The sequence below is a fragment of the Phacochoerus africanus genome, chromosome 14 (assembly GCF_016906955.1).
Source record: "Phacochoerus africanus isolate WHEZ1 chromosome 14, ROS_Pafr_v1, whole genome shotgun sequence".
In the NCBI taxonomy this organism is placed as follows: Eukaryota; Metazoa; Chordata; class Mammalia; order Artiodactyla; family Suidae; genus Phacochoerus; species Phacochoerus africanus.
The window spans coordinates 54,159,107-54,169,112 of NC_062557.1; the positions used below are offsets into that span (position 1 = coordinate 54,159,107).

The 10,006-nt window shown below is 51.7% G+C and overlaps 1 protein-coding gene across 1 annotated transcript in view; it reads left to right on the top strand.

Annotated features, from left to right (window-relative positions):
* GLP2R (glucagon like peptide 2 receptor) overlaps positions 1 to 9,581 on the top strand; it is a 54,769-nt gene extending 45,188 nt beyond the window's left edge. Inside the window, exons 11-13 of the mRNA XM_047757248.1 lie at positions 155 to 293; positions 8,043 to 8,084; positions 9,068 to 9,581. Coding sequence (XP_047613204.1) covers positions 155 to 293; positions 8,043 to 8,084; positions 9,068 to 9,403 — 517 coding nt within the window. The 3' untranslated portion in view covers positions 9,404 to 9,581. The remainder of the gene's footprint in view (positions 1 to 154; positions 294 to 8,042; positions 8,085 to 9,067) is intronic.
* The last annotated feature ends 425 nt before the right edge of the window (positions 9,582 to 10,006 follow it).

The window sequence follows — 10,006 nt, forward strand, 5'->3', positions numbered from 1 at the left end:
ACCGCCCTGGTCCTTAAGGCATTCAGTGAGTAGCCAAGGAGACACATGGGAAAATCAGCCGTTCATCAGTGCAGTGGAGGATGCACAGGGGAGCAGGAAAGGTGGCCTCTTCCCAGGGTGGCCCTCGTGACAGTCGTTTGGTTGTCCTCTGCAGGCTGGCAAAGTCCACGCTGGTCCTCATCTCTTTACTGGGTGTTCACGAGATTGTCTTCTCTTTCGTCACGGACGATCAAGTTGAAGGATTTGCGAAACTTGTACGACTCTTCATTCAGTTGACTCTGAGCTCCTTCCATGTAAGTAGACATTCGAACAAGGACACCTTGGCTCTGGAGAAGACAAGATGCCCTTGATCCAAACAGACGCGGAGTGGAGAGCCATCCCACAGGTGGAAAGAGCGTTCTCGTGTCAGCAGGATTTATCGCGCGGGCCTTTGGCATTCGAAGTGTGTAGCTGGAAATGCTGCCTTCATCCTGTCAGCAGGACTCTGTGACGAAGAAGGGAAAGTGGGTTGTTTCCTGTGCTAGAATAATTGGCATGACTCACAGTCATGTTCACGGCGAGTGTCAACAGGAAGCCTTTTATTAAGTGCCTGGTTTTCGCCGGGTTCTCTGCAAAGCTTGTGCAGAGTGAACACTGGCTCCACTTCACATCCTCAGAAGGCAGCACAGCGTGGTGGGGACCAGTGAGTAGAGACGGGGAGGCTCTTGAACCTTTTCAGATGCTGACACTAGAAACAGGAAGCAGTTGTGGTTAAGGTACCTAGTTTGCCTTTGGTCCAGTTGTTACCCATTACTTAGCGGATGGAAATGACAATACATGTTATTCTTTCTCATGATTCTGGGGGTCGGGAATCCAGGTGGGACATCAGAAGGGTGTCTTGCTGGGGCTGAACCTTCTAGATGACTTATCCACTCTCGTGTCTGGGGCCTACGCTGCAAAGGCACGGACGGCTGAGGCTAGCTGGAGTGGCTTTATTTGGGCCAAAATCAATTTCATTGAATCCTCACATTATCACTGTAATGGAGATATTATTCTATCATTTTAAAAGTGAAAGATCAGAGTTCCTGTCGTGGCTTAGTGGTTAACGAATCCGATTAGGAACCATGAGGTTGCGGGTTTGATCCCTGGCCTCGCTCAGTGGGCTAAGGATCTGGCATTGCTGTGAGCTGTGGTGTAGGCTGGCAGCTATAGCTCCGATTCAGCCCCTAGCCTGGGAACCTCCATGTGCTCACAAAAAAAGTGAAAGACCATGGGAGTTCCCTGGTGGCTTAGCAGGTGAAGGACCTAGCATTGTTACTGCTGTGGCTCTGGTTACTGCTGTGGTGCAGGTTCAGTCCCCAGCTCAGGGATTTCTGTGTGCTGCAGGCTGGGCCAAAAAAAACAGTGACGGACTTGAGGCTCTCAGGAGAATTTGCATGTGCTAATAAGTTGTCCGAGATGAGATTTGCATTCAGAAATTAAGCGTTTGTGTCGTGGAGTCAGGGCCTCCTGCTTACAAAGTCAGTACTCACAACTGTTGATGGGATTGGAAGGTGCCTTTCTTCAGAAGGCCAGCCATCTGGGACATGGTGGACTCAGCGTCCCCAAAAACCACCTCTGAAGATTCTGCACAGGGGGAAGGAGGGGAGAAATCTCAGTTGGTCATTGAGATATGGGGGTCACAGAGGTTACGCCCACTGCGGGCAGGCTTGCGTGCAGCTCATCAGTTCCGCGTGGTCTTCCTTTCGATGCCGTCTTGCTCCCAGTTTGTTGATGGTGCTACCGAAGGGGATGCCGGGGAAGAGACCTGGCCCTCTGTTCATGATGCATTCTTCACATGTGTTGCTTCGATCTGCGGAAGGGACCGACAAGTCAGGCCAGATGTCGTGTCATCAACAGATCTGAAAGGTGCCATAGGGTGGGAGATGAGTAGAGCGTGGGGACACCGGTTTCAGGTTAGTGACGAGACAAAAGGGTGCTTCCTGCGGAGAGCTCTTTCCTGCAAAGGGCCCTTTCCTGCCAAAAGCTGCTTGCACCGGCCTGTAGCCACTATGCCATAGTGCCTCCTCGGTGCCCTGCAAGGAGATGCCAAGTGTAGGGCACACCTGTGGCATGTGGAAGTTCCTAGGCCAGGGGTCGAATCAGAGCTGCAGCTATATAGCCTACACCACAGCCACAGCAACGCAGGATCCGAGCCATGTCTGTGCCCTACACTGCAGCTCACAGCTACAACCGGATCCTTAACCCACTGAGCAAGGCCAGGGATTGAAACTGCATCCTCAGGCGTCGCTCTGCGGGACAGATTTCTGAGAAGGAATCCAGCCTGTCAGACCCGCTGGCAAGGGCGCATGTTCGGGTCATCCATTGCTGTGCAAGAGACTGCCCCCAGACCTCATGGTTTGAAGCTGTAACCATGTTATTATCTCCCTTTTTTAAAATGTTTATCTTTTATTTTTAGTTGTAAATGTCACAAACTCTAAGAACATTCCTGTGAAGTGGGGGAGGATGCTTTTCTAAGACAGCCCCAAATTTAAGAGTTCACTCACACGCAATTAGTGGAGTGTTAAAAAAATTTTTTTATTAAAGTATAGTTGATTTACAGTGTTATACCAATTGCTGCCGTACAGCAAAGGGACCCAGGCATACATGTATATACATTCCCTTTCTTATATTCTCTTCCGTCCTGGTCTATCCCAAGAGACTGGATAGAGTTCCCTGTGCTGTGCAGCAGGACCTCATTGCTTATCCATCCTAAATGTAACAGTTTGCATCTACTGACCCCAAACTCCCCGGCCATCCCACTCCCTCGGCAAACACAGGTCTGTGTTTGTGAGTCTGTTTCTGTTTCGCAGGTAGATTCATTTGTGCCGTATTTAGAGTCCACATAGAAGTGATGGCATATGGTGTTGGTCTTTCTCTTTCTGACTGAGTGAGGTGATTTCTAGCTGTACCCATGCTGCTGCCGATGGCATTAGCCATGCTGTTATCTTGAATGATTCTGTGAGCGGATCCTTCTGGACTCAGCAGGGTGATCCTTTTGATGCCCCTTTGAATGGGGCTGCAGACACCTGAAGGCTTGATTGGGCCAGAATATCCAAGGCCGCTCATTCCCACGGCTGGATGTTGACGTGGGCTGTTGGCTGGGAACTCTGCTGGGGCTGGATTGGGGTGCCTCAGTTCTCCTGCATGTGGCCTCTCCGTGTATCTTGAGCATCTCAGAACGTGGCAGCTGGGCTCTCAGAGCATCCCAGGAGCAAGTGTTCCAAGAGGGGGAAGCAGGCACTTCCAACCCTCTTAAGGCAGAAGCTTGGAAGTCCCGGAGTGTCACCTCTACCACGTTGTGCCAGAAGAAGGAGTCATCCCAGATTCAGGGGGAGGGAGAATAAGATCCCCCTCTTGATGTGAGGAGCAGCACATGCCAACAGGGAGGGAGAGATCCTGGGGCCATCTCGGGAGACCCGCTGCCACCCTGGATCCTTTGGTCCTGCGGCAGCCTGAGCTGCTTCTGCAGATGGAGCCAGAGGCACACTTAGAGGCTCGTGTGTGGGTGGAGGCCTCCCCCCTTCTGCCCGCCTCCAGCCCCTGGGGGCGTGGAGGACATGCTTGTGATGTGGAACCTTACTTTAGCCCACTCATGCGAGAGAGTTCTGGTGCCTCGAAAGCTCCGCCTTCTAATGTCCTGTTCCCAGGGGCCAATGACCCCTGCCCAGCCAACGGTGAGGGCAGCCGTGACCCTCCAAGGAGGCTGGCGTGTGACAGTGGCACACTGGTGCCACCAAGCCCTCATTTAGGAGCCGTAGCTATGGAATAAAGAGAAGGAGAAGTCCCCAGGCGCCAGCAGTGCAAGCGTGTGCCCGTGTCACGTGGGCCAGCGTGGAGATCCCGGGCTTCCGAGATGAGGAGCGTGAGCGTCTCCCCCCAGAGCCGCCCTTGACGATTCCTTTCCAATGCCAGCTCCTGTCCCGGCACCAGACCGCCCTTGTTCGCAGCGGGGGGGCGAGAGAAGGGGGTCCGCCTGCGTTGGGACCTTCGTGCTCTGTTTGGAAAGGTGTCCTTTCCTTGTGAGTCCTGGCACTTTCAGAGCTTCTTGCCAGAAACACCCAAGACCTTGGGTCCTGCACACAGTTTAAAAAAATTTTTTTTTGTTGTAGTTGATTGACAGTGTTCCATCAATTTCTGTGGTACAGCAAAGTGACCCAGTTATACAGGCATATATATATATATTCTTGTATTATCTTTTTTCATATTCTATCACAAGTGATTGGAGATAGTTCCCTGTTGTATGCAGCCGGGTCCTGCACACATATTTAGCTCTGATAGACCGGAGACACAGCCCGAGTCCCTCAGACTCTCGCATCACAGGGAAATCTGTGACACAGAGGTTACCACGAGGGGCTCTTTAACAAATCAGGATGCATAGGTGTCTGGGGAAATGATGGAAACAAACATGAACTAGGCCCCTTTGATTCCAGACCCCTGGCAGGTAAGCAGCGCATCCAGAAAATGCTCCCAAGTTGAAGACATTATCCCTTTTTGGAAGCTTCCCCAACGTGGACGCTTTGTGAACGGAAATGCCGTAGAAAGATGGCCCGTTGTTTTCATTGCAGTCCTGGTGCCCACAATTCTGAATAACTAGGAAGAGATCAGAAGGGAAGCTCTCTTGTCATATCTTAGAAATGGTCTGACCTTGTAGGAGGCAAGACTCTTTTCCTTGTGTCAGAAACCCAGCTCATTCCTTCTCTCACTCACTCACTCACTCATTCAGCAAATACTGTTGAGCTCCCATCATGTGCCAGCATTTCAGGTGCTGCGGATCTGGCATTGAAAAGACCACATGAAGATGCTAGTCTGGGAGTTCCCTGGTAGACAAGCTATTAAGGACCTGGCTTTGTCACTGCTGGCCTGGGAACTTCCACCTGCCGCAGATGTGGCCAACCCCCCCCCCCCAAAAAACACGAGTCTGGTTGGGGAAAGGGGGTGGGGAGGCACAGATTTATGTTGTTGACAAATAAAGTACAATTCTGGTTTTCAGAAGAATATAGAATAGAGGACTGTGACCGCGCCTGGAGTGGCTGCCAAGAATGGAGTGGTTGGCCAAGACTTCTCCTGTAGGAGATGCGAGAGCTAAGGCCTGAATTTTGAGAAGCAAGTTAAGCAGAGATTGGAGGAAAGAATGGTCCAGAGAACAGAAAGGGACCCCAGGAAGATGTAAGCTGATATCTGGGGGCCCATAAGGCCCTCTAATCATCTTCACCTCCGGGTTTGCACAGCCTTGAGCAGTTCCCTCTCACACAGAATAGGGCCGGCCTGTGCGGCCATTAGGGGGTCGTGGACACGGCAGGGTGTGGCGTGGAAGGCGAGGATGTGCGAGGGGTTTGCCGTTTCCACCTTGGGTCATCCCCTCTGGGGCAGCCAGCTGCCATGTCATGCGGACACTCAAGAAGCTCGATGGAGGGAGACGGATGCCTCCTCCCAACAGCCAGCACCAACTCGCCAGGCCTCTGCGTCATCTGGGAAGCAGGTCAAGGCTTCAGATGCCCAACGTTCCTGCCAACATCTTGCCTGCAACCAGAAGAATGGCCCTGAGCCAGAATGCCCCAGCTCAGCCTCTGCCAGATTCTTGGCCTAGAGGAAATATGTGAGATAATAAATCTTTATTGTTTTGATCCACTTAGTTATACAGCAGCTGAGCATGTTGGCTGGCGAGGCTGGAGGCAGCCAGAAGGCCCGTGCGGCTGGGCTGTAGTGGCCAGGAGGTGGGGCAGCGTGGCACAGGATGGAGTCAGTGACACAGACACAAGCTCATATCACCGCAGCTTCTGTCGTTAGGATATTGGGTTTTCTTTCTTTCTTTTTTTTTTTTAATTTTTTTTTCCCATTATAGCTGGTTTACAGTGTTCTGTCAATTTTATACTGTATTGCAAGGTGACCCAGTCACACATGTATATATACGTTCTTTTGTCTCACATTATTTTTTTATTTTTTTGCCATTTCTTGGGCCGCTCCCATGGCATATTGAGGTTCCCAGGCTAGGGGTTGAGTTGGAGCCACAGCTGCCGGCCTACACCACAGCCACAGCAACACGGGATCCTTAACCCACTGAGCAAGGCCAGGGATGGAACCCACAACCTCATGGTTCCTAGTCAGATTCATTAACCACTGAGCCACAATGGGAACTCCTTGTCTCATATTATTATGCTCCATCAAAGGTAACTAGATATAGTTCCCAGTGCTATACAGCAGGATCTCATTGCTTATCCATTCCAAAAGCAATAGTTTGCATCCATTAACCCCAGATTCCCAGTCCGTCCCACTCCTTCCCCCTTGGCAACCACAAGTCTGTTCTTCATGATTTTCTTTTCTGTGGAAAGGTTCATTTGTGCCGTATATTAGATTCCAGATACAAGTGATAGCATATGGTATTTGTCTTTCTCTTTCTGACTTATGTCACTTAGTATGAGAGTCTCTAGTTCCATCCATGTTGCTGCAAATGGCATTGTTTTGTTCTTTTTTATGGCTGAGTAGTATTCCATTGTGTATATATACCACATTCTCTTAATCCATTCATCTGTCGATGGACGTTGAGGTTGTTTCTGTGTCTTGACTATTGTGAATAGTGCTGAAGTGAGCATATGGGTACATTTGTGTTTTTCAAGGAAAGTTTTGTTTGGATATATGCCCAAGAGTGGGATTGCTGGGTCATATGGTAGTTCTATGTATACCTTTCTAAGGTACCTCCATACTGTTCTCCATAGTGGTTGTACCAGTTTACGTTCCCACCAACAGTGTAGGAGGGTTCCCTTTTCTCCACACCCTCTCCAGCATTTGTTATTTGTGGACTTATTAATGATGGCCATTCTGACTGGTGTGAGGTGGTGCCTCCTAGGAGTTTTGATGTGCATTTTTCTAATAATCAGTAATGTTGAGCACTTTTTCATGTGTCCGTTGGCCATCTGTATATCTTCTTTGGAGAAATGTCTATTCAGGTCTTTTGCCCATTTTTCACTTGGGTTGTTGGCTCTTTTGCTGTTGAGTTGTATAAGTTGTTTGTATATTTTAGAGATTAAGCCCTTGTCAGTTGCAAGGATATTGGGTTTTCATGTAAGTGCGATGGGAAATCACTGGCATGAGGTGATCTTTTTAAAAAAAAATTTTGGGGGTTGTTCAGGAGCCAGCATTGTCACTGCCATGGCACGTAGAAGTTCCTGGGCCAGGAATCGAACCTGAGCCACAGCAGTGACAAGGCTGGATCTTTAACCCACTGAGGCACCAGGGAACTCTGAAATGATCTATCTTTTCGAAAGAAATATCCTGATAAGAGAAAGGGGTATTTATCATCTCAGGTAAAAGAAAGTGTCAGCATCAGGCATAGCTGGATCCAGGCATTCAAACAGTATCATCAGACATCTTTTTCTAACCATCTCCAGCCTCTGCTTGTCTCTAAGCTGGCTTTATCCTCAGATAGCCTCTCTCCATGTAGCTGGGAAGATGCCCCTCCCTCAGTGTCTCCAGACTAATTTGACTGTGAAGCTGGCAAACGCAGGGAAGAGGGTGCAACTTTCTCTTTCCTGGTGGAGGGAACTCAGATTGGCCCTGCTTTGGGGCTGTTTGTTGTGGCGACGTCATTCTGGGACATGTTTGACAGCCCTGCCAGAAGCCCAGGGAGTAGGGGAGGGTCAGTTTCCAAAAGGAAAGGATGCAAGTCAGGAAAAAAAAATATTATCCGTTGCCCCCCATGGACAAGTAGACATGGGACAGAGCCTTGTACGGTATCGATGTAATTGGGTGAATGATGGAGAGCCTTTCGCGTTGAAGCATCATTGACTTATGAGCACCTAAGCAAAGCCTTGGCTGACATGGGTGGCGGGTGTCAAAGTAAAAAGAGACCCCGTGGAAACCTGAGTGAGCATCGTCAGTAGGACTATAACTCTAGTCAGTGTAAGCAAGTAGCTGCCTGCCTTGTAGGGGCTTCGAGGACTGAGGGCAGCCTTTGGACTTGAGGCAACCCTCAGACACATCTGCTGCTGCGCCAGGCTTCATGTCACCTCTTCCTTTCGTTGCAGGGACTGCTCGTGGCCTTGCAGTATTGCTTTGCCAATGGAGAGGTACGTTTTCACACTGCCACCCTAGCTTCCTGCAAGGCTGGGGCTGGCATCCTACTGCCCCCACCACCCCGAGAGTTCCATTTACGTGCTGGTGCCACGGTGGGGGGCGTACAGTGACCATTGGGACAAATGGGTACCATGGGCATCCAGTAGAGAGAGCAGGAGGCGGCTTAGACCAGTGGGGAAAGGTATTGAGATGAAGGTGACAGAACCCAGCCGCAGCCCCGCTGGAGCGGCGTTTGGAGTATCAGAGTGTGAGAGAGGAACCAGCTGGAACGCTGGAGTCCAAAACCCTGGGTTTAAGCCGTGACTCACTCACTCAGGAACTCTGAGTTAGTCAGGCTCTTGGAGCCTCAGTTTCCTTGTCTGTAAAATGGGAATACTAACCACCCCTGCCCTGCAGCATGCTGGTAACAGTGCTTATTTTCATTTTTAATATTGCAGTGCCACACCCAGCTCTCTGCTCCCCTCCACCCCCGCCAGAGAGGCTTGAAGCGGGGCGGGGGGTGGGGGGGTGGGATGGGGGACAGAGGCTGCAGCAGGTTTCTCCAGACTTTAGGAGGCGGTAGAACGTCTTGTTCCCTTGCATCTTCCCCTGCCCCCGTCCCAGGGTGAAAGGCTGATTTCTGTCTCCTCGCCCTAGCATGTAAGCTTCTTGACAACAACCTCTTCCATCTGCCTCACCGCCGCCTTTTCTGTGTCTTCACGCAGGGACAGGGACCGCATATCCATCAGGCACGTCTCAAGTGTCACCTCGACACAGTCCTTTTCTGAGCCCCATCTCAGATTTTTGTCTCCTCACCCCCTTGTCCTGCTTATTGGCCTCACGCGTCACTCCCAGCTGCTCTGCTCTTGTGTTTGCTTTTCTTTGTTCGTCCCCCAGCAGGAAGGTAGGTCTCCCGAGCGTGGTCCAGCATAGCCCCTCCATCCCTGTCTGCTGCGTGGACTGCGAGACAGTAACCCCGCCCCTTCTCACCTGGCAGGTGAAGGCAGAGCTGCGGGAGCAGTGGGCCCGCTTCTTGCTAGCCCACTACTCGGGCTGCAGAGCCTGGGTCCTGGAGAAGAACTTCCGATTCCTGGGGAAATGTCCCAAGAAGGTCCCGGAGGGGACTGGCGCCGGGACGCTGCAGAAGGCGCTGCCCTCGTCTGGCCGGGGCCAGTCGCTGCACTTGACCGCAGATGGGCTGGGGCAGGCAGAAGCCCTGCCCCGCCATGGCCACCCAGCCTGGCCCCGGGGCAGCAGCCTGTCGGAGAGCAGCGAGGGCGACTTCACCCTGGTCCACACCATGGAGGAGATTCTCGAGGAGAGTGAGATCTAGACGGGGGCCACCGCGCCGACTCTGCTCTCTGGGGACTCCGGAGCCGGCCCAGGCCTGTGATACTGGGGGGCCAAGGCAGCACCCCTCCCATGCCCCCTCCCACTCCAACCAGACATCTGTTTCTTGGAGGCTTTTCCTGCTCTGTTTGACAGTGGCTTCATAAACACTCATCGCTTCCGCCGCCCTTGTCCTCCTCATCTCCCCTACAGGTGTGTTTTCCAGGACACCCACCCCCCCAGCCTCTAGGGCTGGCCCTAAATTCACGTGGATGGGGCCCTGTGATACAGAGGAATGCCTGCTATGAAATAGAGGCCAAACGCTATCCTTCCTTTACCCTTCATGGTGGAAGGTGTGGGTCTGAAGTCAGGATCGGGTGGCAGTGGACCACCTGCCAAGTATTTTAAAACGCAGAGTCTGACTCTTGGCAGAGACTCTACAAGGGTGTGTCTGGGATGCTGCCCAGCGGGAATTGTGGGTAACAAGCATCCTGTTCGTTCTGCTGCAAGCCCGTGCTTGGAAAACCCTGGACAGGGGATGCAGGAGCTAGAAGCCCCTCTGAGCTGGCTCATGGCCAGAGGCGGCGGCAGGGTTCTGAATGCAGGC